Here is a 21785-nt window from a genome sequence, read left to right as displayed (position 1 = left end):
GGATAGGCCCGGAGGCGGCCATTTTTGTTCTTATGCCTCAGTGGGAGACTCATCGTCATCGGCGATCATCCCCTTCAAGTAGGACCTATGAAACTCCTCAAACACCATGTCACCTGACCCACTGAGAGAGAGAGGGAGAGAGAGATGATGCAAAATGTAGGCCAAGCTTGTAGATGTGCCATTTAAAAAAAAAACTTGAGGAAATAAAGTGCAAAATGTGGAACATTTTGATAGCATTTCAACAACACATAACTGGTACAGAGGTGCATGGTACTGGTACAACATCATTTCAGATGGGGGGGGGGGGGGGGGGGTGGGGGTCCGTGGACAAATACATATTAAACGCCAGGTATAAAAGTTATTTTCAGTCTGTCCTAATGGAAACAAATACTCTCTATCTCCAGTTTTCCTCGTGACATACTGTATCTTTGAGGGGAAGATTTAAATATTTGCGTAGTCTACCGGGTCCGTAGCCTACCGTTAACGTTAATCGTTAAGCCTACTGTTAATTTACTATGAAATCCTGCATCTCGCGTCCGTCACACCACCATATATGGACCATATATGACTTCATGGAGACCCTTAGAGCTCCATATATGGATCTGACCTTGTGACATCACGTGACTTCATGGAGACCCATAGATCTCCATATATGGTCACGCCTCATGACATCACGCCTCGTGACACGTCACGCCACCAGCCAGTACAGAATTCATTCTATATGTTGATCTGACCCCCCATGCCAAAGCGTCAGCACTCGCCCAGCAGTCTGGGGGCGAGGGCGCTGGTATGATAAAAGGTGCTATAATGTAACAATGTAATGCCGTGGAATAAACTTGAATTTACAGGGGTGACCTGAGACAAAAAATATTTGAGAACGACTGGACTAACAGACTAAAAGATCCTTAAGCTATAAGGCTTCCCCAAATAAAGCCCTTATAGACTTCACTGACGAGTCAATACAAATATAGGAGAATCTCGATTACATGGATCGTCTGACTCAACGTGACTGACTCAACGTGACTGATTCAACATGACTGATTCAACGTGACTGATTCAATGTGACTGATTCAACGTGACTGATTCAACGTGAACCTGCAGTTTCTGTAACAAACAATGAGCTTCCCTGTATTGGTAATGTATGCTGGCTGTTATATAACCGGCTTTCTTGTCGCCCACCATTACGACACATTCCATCGTAGCCTGGCTGCAAAGGCCCACCTGGATCCCTTTCACACCGAGTTACCTAAAAGACTAAAGATTTGCACACGGTTATTATTTACACATTTTCATTGTGGATGGTCACCTTTTATGGACCGAAGGAGAAAACATTATTGTTTTCATATGGTCCACTCTGAACAGATGAGACACAGAAGACAGACAGACAGACAGACAGACAGACAGACAGACAGACAGACAGACAGACAGACAGACAGACAGACAGACAGACAGACAGACAGACAGACAGACAGACAGACAGACAGACAGACAGACAGACAGACAGACAGACCAGAGTGATGGACAGAGGAAGGGACGTCAGTCAGTCTCAGACCGGTAGAAGATGGAGAGTAAGGCAGACAAACTTCACACCGTGGCGTCATTTACATTTTCATTCAGACATGACAGTATGACTTTCTACCTCTCCACCTGCATTTGTTTACGGATCCTTCAGTCTCTGTTGCTCTCCCACCGCTGTCCCACACCTGCTAAAGTGTCATCCTAGGGTTCTGAGAGCCTATTGTGTCTGAAAGCGTATCATGTACTGTATAGTTTGGTATACAGTACCACGCTACACAATGCCAACACCTCCGCCACACACCCAGAAGTTCTACATTAACACCTTGTGAGGAATTTGGCCCAAGGTTTGACACAGAACACAATACCCGCTCACAACAAGCTTACAAGAACAACAAAGACGCTTATGAGACGAGTGACATGCATCCAATACGTAATATCAAAACCATGGATATCGGATGAGCGACTTTTATAGCTTGAAGAATACCCTCCTTTCCTACATTGACACCTGGGAACAACCTGGTAAACAATAAACAATGAGGCGGGAAGCCACATTATGTGGCCCAAAGTTTATCCTATGGGACTTTAATGTCCCATAGCTGAAAACGGTTATTGTCTAATAGTTATCGGTTACATCTTGTCCTATAGGACACTAGATCTATGCTATGGGAATATACAGTGGGTCACTATGAGGCTATTCAGACTGGCAGTTTGGCCTATTTAAGATTGGAATCAAATTGGTGCTATCAAGTCTGAACAGTAAAAATCGCACTTGTGTGAAGTGAGGGGCGCTCTTATCATTATACATCCAGCCAATCGAATCATCACAAATGTCATTCCGGCCAAGCCGGCTTCTTCACTTTTCTGCCCACACTTATATCCCCAATATGTACTTTGCTCAGCCAATCACAAGCCAATGTTTGTGTTCACACAAAGCCCTAAGTCCAAAAAATAGAAGCTACATTTTGCGAATCACATTTGAACTACATTCCTAGGTGGTTTGAAATGTGATGAAAATCTGATTTCTAAAGATGTGTCTCATGGACACTCTGAAGCCTGATTTATCCATCGTCCATCGTCGTACAACGGTGTTGCTCGGCTCGCCGAGCAAGAAGAAGGCAGAGTATAGTATAGTATACTACCAGTGTGTAGAACATCAGGGCAGATGTGTCCTGTTCACTTCCATTCTAGTGGAGGTGTGGATCGTCCAGTGGCAGCGAGTTGATGCTCATAGCGAGGAGTTCAACATTGGTGAACTTTGACTTTGGCATCAAACAATAGGAATAAAGCACAAGACTGACCCCACTTGATGGGCTTTTGGCTTGTACATTCTTCTTGTGAGCAAACCAACACATTTAAGTGAAACAAACTGAAACTACATACCACCAGCAAATCAACTGCCCAGTGTCCACTAATCCACAAGACAACAAGGGTCAATGACAGCAGGAGGAGGGGGGATCTCCAGAGGCCAGATGACAGTAAAGTGACAATTTAATGCCCTTTTAATACATCAAAAATTTAAACCTGTGTGAAATGAGGGTTGCTCTTATCATCGTATATCATCATGACGTAAAATAGACACTATGCCTATTTGCTCAGACAATGACGTAAAACTCTCCATCCATTGTTCACGAAGTTTGTGGACAGTAATCAAAAGCTGGATGTAGGAGGGGCTAGCGCCCCTCAAAAAAGACCATTACTGCATCAAAAGTCATCAACAGACTATACTATAGAAACTGGTCATTGTCAAATATTACTTTAGAAAGAGGAAAACATTGAGTCAAACTAAAATGTTGCCTCAACTCCTACAATTCCAGGTCATATGGCCTGAAAAGGTTGAGAACCCCTGACATAATGTGAGCGACTCTTACTCACAGCAGCCAGTGTAGATGATCTGATCGCCTGCGAGTATCATATTTGAGAAACAAACTGTATTAGCCTGCATGCTTGCAGTCTGAACAAAGCCTAATAAAAGGAGCAACTTGGACACTCAGGCATGAAGGAAGCATGAGTTCAAGTCCGTTGCTCTCCCCAGGTTGGCGGAGGGTGTGCAGAGCCCAGGATCACATTAGATAATTGACACAGGGGTGAAAAATGGGTTACAAAATCGTGGGATAAAAAATTTAAAAGCTACCCTAAAGCACCCTTCTGTTCAGGGGAAATGGATGACAATGACAAGTGATGCAGGCCGCGTTCTCGCTTGGATCAGCAACACGTCTGCTCATGAGGCGCAGGACGCGTAACATGACATTAAAGCTCACCACAATCCAGGTCTAGTCGCCCACGGGTACGAGCACACACGCGTCAATTTCACAGTACCGCACTTACTTGCGTCTGCAATGACAATATTTGTATTGAGTTGAAAGGATTGTACAAGCTCAAGATAGCTGAGAAGCTTCGAGGTGATGACTTGAGACCAGCATGGAAGGAAATGATAACATGATATGAGCCAAGCTACAATGATAGCAATTATGTCACTTGTGGTCGACCTTAATGTTCTATTCAACATTGACAGCTCGGATGTCTCTGTTGAATAGAACATTATGCAACAGTTGGATTGTGCTAAAGAAATCTTTATGAGGTGAGGTGGAGTTTTAGCACAATAAAGAATGAATGCTTTGAAAGAGTGTCGGGATGAGTCCTGTGTTGAAATGACTGTTTCAGATGTCATAATAAGGCCACGTCCAGATGAAGACGTTTTAGCTGTAGGCCCCTTCCAAAATGTTTTTAACCGTATTGCCGTTTCGTCCACACGGAGCCATGCAGCGCTTTGGGTGACCGATAACAAGCAACCATGTTGTATGAAAAATTATCCCAAAAGAAGCGACTATAACAGGCCAAATGAGCACTTTAAACCTATTATGCATCGGAAATTTGAAAATGGCCGATCCAAAGTTGCTTATAATAAGCAGACATGGCAACACCGATGCTGAAGTCTCCTGGATAATGGTGGAGGAAGGAGGAAGCGTTATGATTCACAGTCTCTATCCAGTAGCTCTCTATGGACTCGTAAGCGTTACATAAGCAGCTTTGAAGATAACATAATAAACATGATTGTCATCGTATACAGCTGTGCAAGACAATGACACTGTGACATGATGTATTACAACTAGCTTCCTTCTCCAAACTGGGGTTTGCTTTAATTATTACACGCCTCTGCTACATGGAAGGGGGTCTCTTCTTTTCTGAGGGGCGCCTATGCACAGCTTTGTGTGTACCGGTATGTCCGTTTGAGCACGGAATGTGTTTCTAGCACGGAATGTGATGATTCGGTTGACTGAGCACGGTATGATGATGATGTATGATGATAAGAGTGCCCCTCACTTCACACAAGTGTGATTTTTGATTCTTCTTTAAAGAAGCTGAGAGTTAATAGTTTTGTTCATTGGTATTTTCAGGTTTTCCCACTAGACTGACTAGACCATTAGACAAGTGGGAAAACCTGGCTGAAAACATTTTCATTTCAAGGATCTCCGAATTGATATGAATTTGACCACGGACCCCCATCTCAATATAATTTGTGTCAGGGAGCCACATAATAAGAGAAGAATTTTGTTAAAAATTGTAAACGTTATTTAGAAAATAGCTGCTCTGCGAGCTTAATGCGTTACTATTGTGGACTATTTTAGAATAGCCAAAGTATAAAATAGGGTTAAAGTAGTTGAACTGTATCTCATTGTACCCCCCAGAACACCCTCAAGGGGTCCCGGGTAGTCGGGTACCCACTTTGAGAACCACTGCTCTAGTCTTCCACACATTGAAAGCCAATGACAGGAGTGCAACACAATTTAAAACCAAAGGTTGCTACAAACAGAGAAATGTCTCACCTATCCTTGGCTTCACGTCACAATGGACAGAACAGATTGGGAGAAAGACAGATAAGAAAACAGAGTTGAATGAAATGAATGATTTGTGCTATGTAGTTGTTAGCACATTTGCATTGTTCCTTTGATGTTCCTGCATTTACAGCATCTAGTGAAGTAAAGCACTATGTCTGTTAATCAATCAATCAATCAATCAATCAATGATATGAGGAGTCAGAAGAGGGTGATATTACCTGGATCAGGTTTAGGATGCATCAGTTTGAAAGGAACTTCGAGGGACACCTCACTGAAAGAGCGCGCACACACACACACACACGCACACACGCACAGTCGCACACACGCACACACGCAAACACACACACAAAATTATGTCGATGAAACCCTTGCTCAAGGGCTCAAGCTGCAGAATTTAGATGTCAGCAGATGCATAAATTATGTGGAGATGGCCGATCGTCTGGCTACGTGAGAGAGCCTGATTTATACTGTACATTATCAAACTATTACATAGTAATAAGGTTAACACTACTACCCCAATTCACTTCAGCACGAAGAGAACACAAATGGCAACAGAGAACGATGGTTTATCACTGTGAAGTGAAACATACCTGGATCCAATCATTCTGTTGAAGTCAGACATGGAAAAGAACACATGAATTTATACACCAACATTTAAACACAACAACAACACAAACCGTAGAGAATCAGCTCAATCAACTAAAGGAAACATCTAAAAGATTTTTTAAATATAATTAATATGTAACAACGGGCAGAAACCTCTCATCTCCATATTTAAACGTTTTGTGTTTTTTCATAAATTCCACAAGCTCCAAGCGTGATGCGAAGAGACTCGTTTTGAGCTTGTAGATCTGCTACTTTTGCTATTCTTGAATTTGAATACTGAAAAGTAACAGTTTTGGACTGTTGGCCGTTTCAACCTGACAGAGACCATTTATAATGACAAATATGGTACAATTGGTATAATGACTAAGATATGTATAAACTTTGCATATGAAGGTTTATCATGATTAAGAATATATTTGAGTATGCATTATAAGAACGTAATAGGTTTATAATGACTGAGATAGTAGTATGAAAGAACAGAACAGGTAAGTTATACTAGCTGGCAACTGAACATTACAAACTACAGAGTGGAGGATGTGTTCATCAAGGCCTGCACAGTATAGTATTACTGTATGTACAGTACGTGTATAGATCTCGTGTTATCCGACCGACCAGGCGGTCGGATAAAATGGATTTCGCCCTCCCTCGTCAAGTTGTCCCTCTCCGCCACTTATGTAACCAATGCTTATGTAATCCCGATTCTGATCCTGTACCTCACCCTACCTGTCTTATATAAACTACCTTGACAGACAGACAGAGCGACAGACACAGCGACAGACAGAGCGACAGACAGACAGACAGACTCACCCTGAGGCGCTCATCCTCACCACCACCTTATAGGAAACTAGAATACCCAGCACCTCTTTCAACACCTCCTCCCTTACACTGCAGAGAGAGAGAGAGAGAGAGAGAGAGAGAGAGAGAGAGAGAGAGTGTAATTGTGGGAGTCTGTGTGTGTAATTGATAATCTCTAAGAAAGTAATTGATAGTTAGACCAGTGGTTCTCAAACTTTTTCAAGTCAAGGACCTCCAAAATGTATTTGGCTGTGGACCCCCATCTGAAAAGCGTTTGTGCCAGGGACCCTCAGAGGATTTGTGTTTGAAAAGTATTAACATTTTCCAAATATCTTCGATATTTCTTCAAACTTTTTCAAAAATAGCAGGTGAACTAAGATCTCAGTGCAGCATGAAGTGACACATGTGAGCTTGCACAGATCTGCTATTTTTGAATAGCCAACATTTAAATGGATAAAGTGGTTAAAAGGACATGTTAAACATGTTAAAATGGGTTTCCTGACAGCAACAATCGAGGTGTGTACTTGTATTTATATACACAGTATGCTGTGTGTTTCTGTTGTGTATTGTGTAGCAGTGTGTGTGTGTGCTCCTACATGCTGGAGGAGGCCAGGTTTGTGTCTTGGTGTTTGAGATTTCCATCCAGGGCCAGACCTCTCCTGTCGATGTTTAGAGCCAGCAGAGGGCGCAGTGTGTAGTCTTTCTTCATACTGGCTCCACTGGGGACACGGTCACTGTGTGTGGCCAGGAAGAGAGTCAGTGGCGTGCACAGACATTTAGAGGGGCAGGTGCTCAAGTTAAAAAAGGGCACCTTGTGCAGCGCGTGGAACCGGCCGGTTGCCTTAATCCATTTTGGGCGGGAACCCCTTTTGGTGTTAGCATTATGTTATGCTTTAGCTATTGAAAAATAGCAGATCTACAAGCTCATAGTGCGCCACCGAGTGGCGCGCTACGAGCTTGTAGGTCTGCTATTTTTGGGGGGGGGAAAAGAAAAAAAAATATTTTTCTTCTTTTTTTCAAAAGGGCACATTGCCAAAAGGGCAGGGGGTGCTCTAGCACCCCCTAGTGTCTATCTGTGCACGCCACTGAAGAGAGTCCTTACTGGTTATTATAACCCAGTGGTTATTTAACCCTTTTCATATCAATGGTCCATTATTTATTCTGCATTTGAGCCACAGATCACCATTTGATGACATTTAGCCTCTCAGACTCAAAATGTAATATGTTGTTATCATTAGATCTATAAAGGGTCTATTTGGTTACCAACTCTTCCATCATTTAGCTGGGGACCACCTGGAACCTCCTCAAGGACCTCTGGTTGAACCATGCTTCATAATATTATGGTCTATCTTCACCTGCAGTCATGCACATCATATTCAGGTGCTGGGACATGTGTATGTGATATGGTTGACAGGAATATTGTAAGACCATCGGTCTAAACGCCCCGCTAGCACCATCTAGAGGCCAGGATGCTCTTTACACCCAACAGACTCACTAATGGGGTTTGTAAAATTTAAAATTGCACTTAATGGCAGAATTTGGGGATAATTGGGTAATGAACAATCGTTGCTGTCTGGAGGTTTTTGTTTTAGGTTTTTGATTTTATTCCATAAATCAGTGCTATTGAACAACCTTTACATCTGTGTGTTGTTTCGAAAATATTGAACCAATGGAAAGTAATAAAAAACGCATGTTAAAAAACGCATTGGACAAAACCTCTTAACTCCATTGGACCCTCAAACTGTCTGCTAAAGCAGCTAACTCCACCACCTCTCTCCTTCTCATGCAAGTAATTGACAATATCTAAAGTCACAACACCAACTTTGATGAGGCAGTATTGCATCGTTTAAATTATTTCCTTAAAAACGTATATATTTCATTTCCTGAGAAATGAACATTTTGGAGTATGAGGTTTCCTCCGGACAGCAGAGATATATACTGTATGTTCATTCCCCAATTACCCCGACGCTTTTAACGTTTTTGCTGATGTTTACAATATTGTACATAATATACAACATAATGTACAACAGCAAAAACTTTAAACTTATGTACTGAACGGCTAAGTAGTATTTAAATCAGAAAAGAAGTGGGAATTTTGGCCTATGGGTGGTGTGCTAAATGAAAGGATATGGGGTCGCCAAAAACAATTGGGTTCATCCTGTGATGATCCAGCTGTCTAACGTTAGCATCGGTGTGACAGAGATTCTATTTAAAATGTCGCTGTAAAGACAAACACACGCTAACAGTCACTCACCCCGTATCTTCTTCGGCCACAGATTTGACGTACTTGTCGTTGGTGTAAAGGACAATGTTGGTCACCTGTTCAGCTGGTAGGGACAGACAGAGAGACATGATATATAGTGGGAAAAAAGGCAGACACATTCACATTCAGTTGAAGGGACAGACAGACAGACAGACAGACAGACAGACAGACAGACAGACAGACAGACAGACAGACAGACAGACAGACAGACAGACAGACAGACAGACAGACAGACAGACAGACAGACAGACAGACAGACAGACAGACAGACAGACAGACAGTATTGCAGCTAGTATAATGTTATGGTACTGACCTGAAACACTGATGTCTTTAATGTTTCTTTTGGACAAGTTTGTAATCTCAACGCTGGCCTTGACTGGTTCGCCATGGTAATACGTCTATATACAGACAGGCAGAGGGGTTATAGTGACATTGTAATGACGGCATTCATACCACTGTGCATATTAGCCAGTAAGATGCCCGAGGGTGAGAAGCGACCTCGTCCTAAAAGGGTGAGATCGCATGCATGCATCCGCCTAGGTGACAGCAGACTGCTGGGCGAGCGCTGGCGCTTTGGCATGGTCAGATCAACATATGGAATGAATTCTGTACTGGCCATATATGGAGCGTGTCTTGAGTGTACAGGGTTTGATGTGGTCAGATCAACATATGGAATGTCAGAACAGGTCGGCTCCATATTTATGGAAATCTAAGGGTTTGAGGTCAGATGTAGAGTTGCTGGCCAATATTGATGTCACGTGATGTCACAAGGTGACCGTTCCAACCAAACAACTGACTGACAGGAAATGCACAATTTCATATGTCATTAGGTCATAGCTTCTAAACTCTTCTTCAATTTCTACAAGGACCGAATCCAACGGTTGACTAACCATCCTCTCACAAGTCTCACATCCTTAAGGTCAATGTATGCTTTGCACAAGTGTCGGACGACACTTAACTATTTCATTATCTCTATACTAGTATGGTGCCCTGGAGTGGCCATTGAGATTTTACATGTGCACAATGTAATATTACATGTTCACAATGTAAATGTGCTCACGTAATATACGTGAGCACATTTAAAAATGTGTTTTTCTGTCAATGGTGACTCTGGGGCCATTTAGAACCTTATACAGTATAAACTTAACCTTCTATAACCTAATGTCTAAACACAGCTATTTTAACCATCAACGTGTTAGTTAATGCAGTATGCTACGTGCATCTATGGGATCTGCTCTAGGCTGTTCATACAATGCATTGTGGGTATGACACGGCCAGTTTAGGAGCCACTAAGGTCCAGTGCATACCTCTTTCTCCAGGCTGACCTTGAGGTGCAGAGGTTTGTCAGACATCAGGAACTCATACATCATCTCTGCAGATGGAACAACTCCACTGTTCACTGGAGCAAACTGGATCTTACGCACAGACAGACACACGGAACTCCTACACCGCGTACGCAAGCACGCACGCGCAAGTGCACGCACGCACACACAAACAAGCACGCACACACACACACACACACAGAATGGTAGCAAGACAGCAGAGAGAAAGAAAGAGAGGTAAAGAGTGGTGAAGACATAAATATATACTTATTATGGACAGGCTGTGAACCTGAGGTTGTGAGAGATTTTCGGTTGTGTGTGTGTGTGTGTGTGTGTGTGTGTGTGTGTGTGTGTGTGTGTGTGTGTGTGTGTGTGTGTGTGTGTGTGTGTGTGTGTGTGCATACATACGGTTTGTCTATAGCAGCATGCTTGCTCTCAGCGCTGAACACCTTCACCTCAAACTCCACTGCACATTTCTGCGCACACACACACACACACACACACACACACACACACACACACACACACACACACACACACACACACACACACACACACACACACACACACACACACACACACACACACACACACACACACACACACACACAAATTATATTAATAAGAGCAACTTTTCCAAATCGCATGGTGAGCTTCCCTCCATGTCGGGTTCCGTCACATGACAATTGCACCCTCTTCCAAATGTACCTCTATTGTATGTACTGTATAAGACCGGCAGGCAGGCATACTCACAGACAGACTCGCAAACAGACAGACAAGTACCTTTCCATAATCAGAGGGTCCAGGTTGTAGACAGACAGAACATGGCAGATTGTCTGGAAACTGGAAGGAAAAAAACGTTTTTCAGTGAGAATCTACATGCAGTACACTGATGGAAAGTGATCCAAACGATATCATTCCCCACTGTGTCCGTTTGTTGTGGTGTGTGGATTCTACCATCCACTTGAATTTAGAACACATTTTAAAATGATAAATGTATTACCGATAGTAATGAAGGAAGCAGGTACTGGAGCAAACTCAGACATTTAAAGGTTTCATGACATCAAATTTCTTTAATTTTTTTCGGTTTTGTTTAGGTTTTCTATCCTCAATTACACCCCCCCCCCCAGTGCTGACTGGCCCATGGTCGGTCATACTCCCAGTGAGTTTGTATATCTGCCATTTTTAAATAGCCATGGGAACACGTTCATCCCCAGCTGAACACTACATGGACCCCACTTTTGGAGTAAGACGGCCCTTTTAGACCGGCTGTCATCGCTACAGACTGACTTTGACCACATCCCGTTGATGTGGAGGACGTGTGCCTCCCATCATCAGTGCGTCACCTCAAAGAAGAAAGGGTAGGCGTTGTTCCCCAGCTTGTGGAGAAGATTCTTCTGAGCGTTGGTGTGCGTCAGCTTGTCCTCGTCTTGCAGCTCAGGGTACACCTGCCTGGTCGCCAGGAAGAGGTCCCTCCTGAACGGCACGCCCGTCACGTCCACGTAGCCGTAGCGGAACATACAGGACAGCGTCACGTACACTGCAGTAAACACAATTAAACCTATACATTAGATTAGACAGTTCAGTTTGACTATTATCGCTGCTCAGCCTACGACTACAGGTCCTTTCAGACGGGGAGCGGGTGACGCAGGCGTTGTCGCCTGGATCAGCGACTGTCTGTCATGAGGGGCACGGGACGCGTAGCGGAAAAATGAAAAACTAGAAAAAGTGCCCTTCTGGGCACAGGTCGCCACCAGGAGGATAGGACTGTGTGAGATGTTTGGCAAAATGTTTAGGAGTAATATAAATAAGTAATATGTTTGCCTTTGATGGCAATTGGATGATTTGAGGCATTTTGTTCCAAAAATGTGTTTTGCAAAAATCAACCTGTTGGTGGCGCTATAAAAGGCCAATGTGAAAAGGGTGGGATATATTCCTCAGCCTAGTAAGAAAATGTGTGAAAGATTTGACGTAAATTGCATGCTGCGTTCATGATTTGAGGCTTTTGTTCAAAACGGGGCAATCTTGCAAACTGTGAAAGCCAATTATAGCCAATTAGGATGGAATATGAAATATCGGACAGATCCGACTTGAGCACATGACCATAGAGATACTGTGTAACGATTTTTGAGATTTTTGGACAGAATCTGGAGGAGTAATATCCAAAAATGTGTTTTGTCCTGGTGGCGCTATAAAAGGCAGATGTGGAAAATGCAGGTCAAAGGTTTGTCCTTGGCCTCTAGGGAGTGTGCATGCAACGTTTCACGCAGATCGGTGCAGTTTTAGGTAAACAATGTGAAAAGCTGCCTCATGGTGGCGCTATAACAGGCCGTTCTGGAAAATGCGGGGCAGAGGTTCATCGTTGGCATCCAGGGAGTGTGTGTGCAAAGTTTGGCATCGACCGGGTTAACGGTGCCGGAGATTAGCTGGTAACGGACGGACGGAAGGACGGACGGACGCAAAACATACTCTCTCCCCATGCCTTCGGCCTGGTGGAGACAAAAAAGCTCACCACAATCCAGGTCTAGTCTCAAGAGGGTGTGTGCACGAAATGACTCGTCTCTCATTGAAAATGAATTGGGCGAATCAGCCGCTCCCCGTCGGAAAATGCCTTAAAGTTTCTGTATTAGACATGAGATTATATTATTTATGATTATTTTTCAAATGTGTTACTTTCTATGTTGCTGCTGTCTCCTTGGGGAGACAATTTTGTATTGAAGAACTGAATGATGATACCGTATATCATGATGCATATGTATAAAATGTATTGTCTACCCCGGCAATGACAATAAAAAACAATAAATTGGAGAAAAAAAAAGACATGAGATTATGACATATTACCCCTCAGATTATGACATGTGGATTACACCTCATATCATGACATGTGGATTACACCTCATATTATGACATGTGGATTACACCTCATATTATGACGTGTGGATTACACCTCATATTATGACATGTGGATTACACCTCATATCATGACATGTGGATTACACCTCATATTATGACATGTGGATTACACCTCATATCATGACATGTGGATTACACCTCATATTATGACATGTGGATTACACCTCAGATTATGACATGTGGATTACACCTCATATCATGACATGTGGATTACACCTCAGATTATGACATGTGAATTACACCTCACCTCAGATTATAACAGGTGGATTACACCTCAGATTATGACATGTGGATTATTCCTCATATTATGACATGTGGATTACACCTCAGATATATGGTGTATACAGAGATATTGCTGCAGTGTCTCTAGTCTACAGTATGTCTCTACAATACAGGGTGTACAGGTCTGAATAGGACATGTATGTTTTCTGTTGGAGAGAGACCAACCTTTACTTCCTTTCAGCAGAGCAGGGTCAATCAACACAACTCCGTCTGATAAAAAAGGGAGAGAGAGAGAGAGAGAGAGAGAGAGAGAGAGAGAGAGAGAGAGAGAGATTAATTAATAAACTGTTTATTAATTAAATAGACCTTTAATTAATAAACACAAGAATGTTTCCATTGTTTCCAGAGCAAAAGAGGAAACTCACCAACTGGATCTACAAAGTCAACATGGTCCACAAAGTCTCTCTTGGCCATGTAGACTGCAACCTGAAGCAGAGGAGAGATTATATACAGCTCACACGCACATCTAAAACAGAGAGTGTGATTAGATACAGCTCACACGCACATCTAAAACAGAGAGTGTGATTAGATACAGCTCACACGCACATCTAAAACAGAGTGTGTGATTATATACAGCTCACACGCACATCTAAAACAGAGAGTGTGATTAGATACATTCATTCCAATCATTCATTAGAAACAATCACACCCGTGTGAAGTGAGGGGCACCACCTCACTCCTTTACATGGTGTTTACTGCAGCCTGGAGCCTAAACACACATCCAACATTCCATAGACTTGGCTGCCATATGACGTAATTTCAAAAGCCAGACGTTGGGAGGGACTAGCGCGGCGCCCCTCAAAAACGCAAAAAAGTAAAATATGCAGATTAGCAACGATATACTGTAACAGTAATGTAACAGAGCATGCAACAGCATTGTGTCTTCAGTGTTGACTCACCGACTTGTCTTTGGAGACCTTCTTAAAAACAACTTGTTTATCAGTCATGGCTGGTCTGCGCGCGCGCGCGCGCACACACACACACACACACACACACACACACACACACACACACACACACACACACACACACACACACACACACACACACACAGAGATAGTTCACAACAATGAGGAGCCATAGGGCCATAGAAGCAACCATGAGGCCCATAGGGCCATAGATTGCCCGAATTTATTCCAGATAAATATTCCTTATAAACTTTTTGTGAAGTCATGTGGGTCATGTGTTTTGAGTTATAATGACGCAATAAGTTGTAACGCAGTCCAGTTTTGAAGTCACAGCCTGGAAACTCACAGACTGTGAGACATGGCCTATAGCAAAGGCGGGCAATTCAACTTTTCTTTTAATTTTCTGATGCTTGCTCCAATGTTTATGTTCACCCTCTCCTTACCCATGTGTGGAGACTTAAAGCCCTACAGTCCACAATGCAACTAGTCATGTAATCCCAGTCCACTCCAAAGTTATTATTCGTGCCTTGCAAATTGTTCTGTCTGGACTGACCAGTTGCAAACCGCCATTTAGGGATAATGCTTGCAACTTGCAAGTAGTTGCAAGTAGTTGGTTGCATTGGTGCAAAACATACTCTCTCCCCATGCCTTCGGCCTGGTGGAGACAAAAAAGCTCACCACAATCCAGGTCTAGTCTCAAGAGGGCGTGTGCACGAAATGACTCGTCTCTCATTGAAAATGAATTGGGCGAATCAGCCGCTCCCCGTCGGAAAATGCCTTAAAGTTTCTGTATTAGACATGAGATTATATTATTTATGATTATTTTTCAAATGTGTTACTTTCTATGTTGCTGCTGTCTCCTTGGGGAGACAATTTTGTATTGAAGAACTGAATGATGATACCGTATATCATGATGCATATGTATAAAATGTATTGTCTACCCCGGCAATGACAATAAAAAACAATAAATTGGAGAAAAAAAAAGACATGAGATTATGACATATTACCCCTCAGATTATGACATGTGGATTACACCTCATATCATGACATGTGGATTACACCTCATATTATGACATGTGGATTACACCTCATATTATGACGTGTGGATTACACCTCATATTATGACATGTGGATTACACCTCATATCATGACATGTGGATTACACCTCATATTATGACATGTGGATTACACCTCATATCATGACATGTGGATTACACCTCATATTATGACATGTGGATTACACCTCAGATTATGACATGTGGATTACACCTCATATCATGACATGTGGATTACACCTCAGATTATGACATGTGAATTACACCTCACCTCAGATTATAACAGGTGGATTACACCTCAGATTATGACATGTGGATTATTCCTCATATTATGACATGTGGATTACACCTCAGATATATGGTGTATACAGAGATATTGCTGCAGTGTCTCTAGTCTACAGTATGTCTCTACAATACAGGGTGTACAGGTCTGAATAGGACATGTATGTTTTCTGTTGGAGAGAGACCAACCTTTACTTCCTTTCAGCAGAGCAGGGTCAATCAACACAACTCCGTCTGATAAAAAAGGGAGAGAGAGAGAGAGAGAGAGAGAGAGAGAGAGAGAGAGAGAGAGAGAGATTAATTAATAAACTGTTTATTAATTAAATAGACCTTTAATTAATAAACACAAGAATGTTTCCATTGTTTCCAGAGCAAAAGAGGAAACTCACCAACTGGATCTACAAAGTCAACATGGTCCACAAAGTCTCTCTTGGCCATGTAGACTGCAACCTGAAGCAGAGGAGAGATTATATACAGCTCACACGCACATCTAAAACAGAGAGTGTGATTAGATACAGCTCACACGCACATCTAAAACAGAGAGTGTGATTAGATACAGCTCACACGCACATCTAAAACAGAGTGTGTGATTATATACAGCTCACACGCACATCTAAAACAGAGAGTGTGATTAGATACAGCTCACACGCACATCTAAAACAGAGAGTGTGATTAGATACAGCTCACACGCACATCTAAAACAGAGAGTGTGATTAGATACAGCTCACACGCACATCTAAAACAGAGAGTGTGATTAGATACAGCTCACACGCACATCTAAAACAGAGAGTGTGATTATATACAGCTCACACGCACATCTAAAACAGAGTGTGTGATTATATACAGCTCACACGCACATCTAAAACAGAGAGTGTGATTAGATACAGGAATTTACTTTTGTGTGCCACTGTAGTATGATCAAGTATAGGCATTCATTCCAATCATTCATTAGAAACAATCACACCCGTGTGAAGTGAGGGGCACCACCTCACTCCTTTACATGGTGTTTACTGCAGCCTGGAGCCTAAACACACATCCAACATTCCATAGACTTGGCTGCCATATGACGTAATTTCAAAAGCCAGACGTTGGGAGGGACTAGCGCGGCGCCCCTCAAAAACGCAAAAAAGTAAAATATGCAGATTAGCAACGATATACTGTAACAGTAATGTAACAGAGCATGCAACAGCATTGTGTCTTCAGTGTTGACTCACCGACTTGTCTTTGGAGACCTTCTTAAAAACAACTTGTTTATCAGTCATGGCTGGTCTGCGCGCGCGCGCGCGCACACACACACACACACACACACACACACACACACACACACACACACACACACACACACACACACACACAGAGATAGTTCACAACAATGAGGAGCCATAGGGCCATAGAAGCAACCATGAGGCCCATAGGGCCATAGATTGCCCGAATTTATTCCAGATAAATATTCCTTATAAACTTTTTGTGAAGTCATGTGGGTCATGTGTTTTGAGTTATAATGACGCAATAAGTTGTAACGCAGTCCAGTTTTGAAGTCACAGCCTGGAAACTCACAGACTGTGAGACATGGCCTATAGCAAAGGCGGGCAATTCAACTTTTCTTTTAATTTTCTGATGCTTGCTCCAATGTTTATGTTCACCCTCTCCTTACCCATGTGTGGAGACTTAAAGCCCTACAGTCCACAATGCAACTAGTCATGTAATCCCAGTCCACTCCAAAGTTATTATTCGTGCCTTGCAAATTGTTCTGTCTGGACTGACCAGTTGCAAACCGCCATTTAGGGATAATGCTTGCAACTTGCAAGTAGTTGCAAGTAGTTGGTTGCATTGGTGTGGACTGGCCTTAGTTCAGATGATTAAATGGGCGCCCACTGGCCTAGGTGCATGCCACATATAGGCTCTGGCCTGATGACAGCATGTTGTGTGTTAGTCTTGTTCATGACAACCTTTGCTGCATGTCTCTCCCCCCTTCTCTCTCTCCCTCTTTCCTGTCCATCTTCACTGTAGCTATAACTATAGCTATCAATATAGGCACAGAAGCTGAAAAAAGCTAAAAAATTACCTGTATAATTTACCAACTATACAACAACATATAAATAACACGTACAGACTGAGACAGACAACACACCTGAACATATGACAGATAGACAACAAGAGAGGCCAACACACCTTTACACAGAGATAGACAGACAGACCTGTAGTTGTCCTGGGTGCAGATGTGTCAATGAAGTTTTCCAGCAGTAGAATACACAGTAGGCTACACAGGCCAGGAGGTGGTATTTATAATCTACACATGTTTTACTTGTCAGCTTTTTGTCGGCATGAGGATTATTAATGGATGGAACTGCTCTTAATCCCTGTAAGACCCCTTAGAACAATACAAAAAAGAATTAAAGCCCATTAGAATTCATTATAGTAAGCCTCAACAAGCCATGTGGCCCACAGGGCCTATAGCTCATGTTTTGGTAGCGTGAGGCGATGTGAAGTGAGGTGATGGTGCTACAGAGACATGGGTCCCAGCTGCAAAGCTCTAAAAGTGAGCACCAGAACCTTAATCTGGACCCTGAAATGAACAGGAAGACGTGCAAGAGGCCAGGGCTGGATATGTGGCAGTGTGGCACCATCTGCTGGACCTGGTTAAAGGACAACTTTAGTTTTTTTCAACCAAGGTTCATGTTTTAGGTTGTTATTAGACAAAAATGTAAAAAGAACAACCACTCATCGCTGAAACTTAAGTGAGGTGCTGGAGCCACAAAGGGAACATGAGCAAAATAAAGGGAAGCTCTGCACACTCAGATCTGCACACAATCAATGTATTTATTTAGCAAGCTTTCGGTCTACTGACCTTCTTCAGGCATCTTCAGGTTGTTATTAGAGAAAGTAAAAGATGAGTGTTCATTTTTTTTCATTTGCTGCTTTCTTTCGTTTTAGGGATTTTAGCTGTTTTTGACAGGGGGCAGGGGCATTCAAGCATGGGTCTAAATATGTATTTTTTTTACAAAATGTTATAGCGATTTATTTTTTTATTATTTACTATAGTCCTACTAGACCCCAAGAAATTACATCTGGCCACAAAAGATCACAGGACCTACTGAATATGAAGGTAGCCTACTGGGGGGAAGCCACACTGTGTGTCATAGGCTCAATATGTCAGTTTGACACATTCAGTAGATCCTGTGATCTTTTGTGGCTAGATGTAATTTCTTGGGGTCTAGTAGGACTATAGTAAATAATAAAAAAATAAATCACTATAAAATGTTGTAAAAAAATATATACATATTTAGCTCCATGCTCGAATGCCCCCGCCCCCTGTCAAAAATCCCTAAAACTAAAGAAAGCAACACATGAAAAAAAATTAACACTCATCTTTTACTTTCTCTAATAACCTAAAACATGAACCTTGGATGAAAACTAAAGTTGTCCTTTAACGATCTGGCAGCAGCATTTTGAATTAGTGGAGGCGGTCCATGGTGGTTTTACTGAGGCAGGTGATTGCAATAGTTCAGGTGTGAGGAGACAAATGCATGGAAAATAATCTGTAATTCAGTGTATGAGACAACTAATCTGAGTTTAGCAATGTACCTACTGTATAAGTGGAAGAAACATTTGAAGCGCATGTTGGGTTTGAGGGGCCCAATACAGTCAACCACCTTAGGAACAATGCTTTGGGGGCAACAATAAGCACCTCAGTTTTGGCCTCATTTGTCTGGAGGAAATTGTCTGATGTCTGATAATGGTTCATGACATGGTTCGTGTAAATTGTAAAACATTAAAATTTAAATGAGCAGGGCACGTGGTGTTAAAAAAAAGAAAAAGAGGAATAGTTGGATATCATCCACCTAAAAATGGTAAGATAGGCCTATTTGTGAGTTTGTCGACCCCTGCTCTACACTTTACCAGGACAATCTTATATAGAGCAATGTATTCCACATTACTCTATTCACATCTTCTTACCTCCCTTCTGTCCTGTCCCGATTACTACTTTTCACAATGTAGGCCTATGTTGTTTATTTCATGGCACTGGGTGAAGACCAATTCCTGGTATGTAGGCCTGTGTGTTGTGTTGAGTAACCACTTAAACCCTATACTGTATAATTCATTGACACCTCCGTTATTCCCTCTACACCAAATCTCGTTTGACGAAAATAGCCGATCTACAAGCTCACAACATTGTGGCTATTATAAAGAAAAGGGATGCCAGGGCACGAGTTGTGAGGGTCCAGTGTTTAAGGTTGAGCTGAATTAATGCCTTGCTGCCTGTCTCAGCAGTCAGCACACTGTCTGCTGAGCTCAGCAGTCTCCAGCTCATCTGATTTAACACACTTATATAATTAATGTATATATAGTATCTCAGGACCTAAACAGCTAGCCTTGCTTGTATACATACTGTACATGGCTGCCTAAAGCACCTTACCCACCAGGGGTATCTTGTTTGTGCTTTTAAATACAATTATTTCAAACTGTTATGTCATGAGTTCACTGCAAAAAAGCGACAATATATTTACTGAAAAACTCTAGGTTGATTTTTCGATGAGAATAAAGGCATCAACCTGTAAGAATGAGGCATCAACTATGCGATTTCATGCGAAATACTCGCTGGTGATTATTATTTTTAAATGTAATGGTGAGGTTGTCAGCCAGCCTCACGTACTGCATGTTTTCAACCAACTCCCTAGCTCCCCACACTGGCAGGGAAGACTTTAACACTGACAGTAATTTGATGGACACCACCAAACGTGTCATTGCCCTCATTATCCAACAGCTTCAGTAAATACCTTTGCACAAAGACGAATGCCTCATGGGTGATAATACACAAAAAAGAAAAAAGTGCAATAAACAAAAACACCTCCAAGATTATAAAAGAGCCTATCTAGAGGTATTGTGCATTGTTAGCTTCAATCAGCCTATAAAAAAATAAATCTGTACTAATTTAAATTCTAAATAGAAATCTCCCCTTTTTTTCTTTTCAAAAGGGAAATATTTAATATATTTAATAGTGAAATGCAAATTAGTTGGTGTGTTCCTTTAAAAAAAACCTTATACTTCCCAGAGGATGAGACAGCCAGCCAATCAGCAGGCAGTGCACTTTGTCTTTGCTTTTCCAATGACCAGAGGATGGGTGATTGGCTGTAATGGCTCAGTGTCTCCAGCAGGAGGAAACCATCTATCCAAATAAACTGAACGTTCTGACCCTAAAAAGCCTTCATTTGTTCTCCAGAAACGAATCAATCATTCTTAGTGACCGACTGTTCCAAATTGTTACAAAACAACTTCTGTCTCAACACTCATGAGATAAAGCGCCAGTCTGACGTTTAGATCTGCCATCAGACTTGGGAGACCAGTGTGTGGATTAGGCTATTTTACCAAATTAAGCATCTTTGCAGTAGCAGGTAGGTTTCCAGAATGTGGCATAACCGTTTTCTGTTCCAGTTCAATTTACCATAGCTTATTTTGATTGGCTGTGCCACAGATTTAACTAGGAAACACATTGACACCTTCATGAGTTTCTCATTCTGCTGCTGAACCAACCAACCGAAACTATGTGAAACTGGGCCATGGCACCTTCATCAAACCTGGGATTATGGTGCACAGACTAAGTAGTAACCCTTGCCGAGCCATGAGGCCCATAGCTCAGGAGCCTATCTGTTTCTGTAGCGTGAGGTAGCTTGATGTACAAGTACACCCCCTGGACATGACGCTAGTATGTCACAGGGACTTACACCCAATCCAACCCTTGATGCAGTGTGTCAAGCAGGGAGGCATTGGGTCCCATTTATCAGTCTTTGGTATGACCCGGCCGTGGATCAAACCCCGACCTCCCAGTCTCAGGGCGGACACTCAAACCACAAGGCCACCGAGCTGGTGGCACACTAGTGCACATTCTACAGAGAAAATGTACATTAAAAATACTTGCAGTGCACAATGTATACTTAGTTGTGCACCAATGTCACGCACCAAAACATATCTAAAAGCTCATGAGACACGTGAGCTTGTACATCAGC

The 21785-nt window shown here is 42.3% G+C and overlaps 1 protein-coding gene across 1 annotated transcript; it reads right to left on the bottom strand.

Annotated features, from left to right (window-relative positions):
• Positions 1–30: 30 nt before the first annotated feature.
• LOC306931994 (S-arrestin-like) lies at positions 31–14482 on the bottom strand (the record flags this gene model as incomplete). The annotated part of the gene is made up of 12 exons (XM_079513699.1): positions 31–121; positions 6768–6845; positions 7352–7489; positions 9010–9082; positions 9332–9416; positions 10326–10461; positions 10749–10816; positions 11124–11183; positions 11687–11880; positions 13701–13745; positions 13901–13961; positions 14435–14482. The coding sequence occupies 12 exons, from the start codon at positions 14480–14482 to the stop codon at positions 31–33; spliced, it is 1077 nt and encodes a 358-aa protein (XP_079369825.1).
• Between the last annotated feature and the right edge of the window lie 7303 nt (positions 14483–21785).

Source organism: Electrona antarctica (genome assembly GCF_951216825.1).
Source record: "Electrona antarctica genome assembly, chromosome: 11".
Classification (NCBI taxonomy): Eukaryota; Metazoa; Chordata; class Actinopteri; order Myctophiformes; family Myctophidae; genus Electrona; species Electrona antarctica.
Note: the sequence above shows the minus strand (reverse complement) of the source record. Positions and strands in the feature narration are given on the sequence as shown.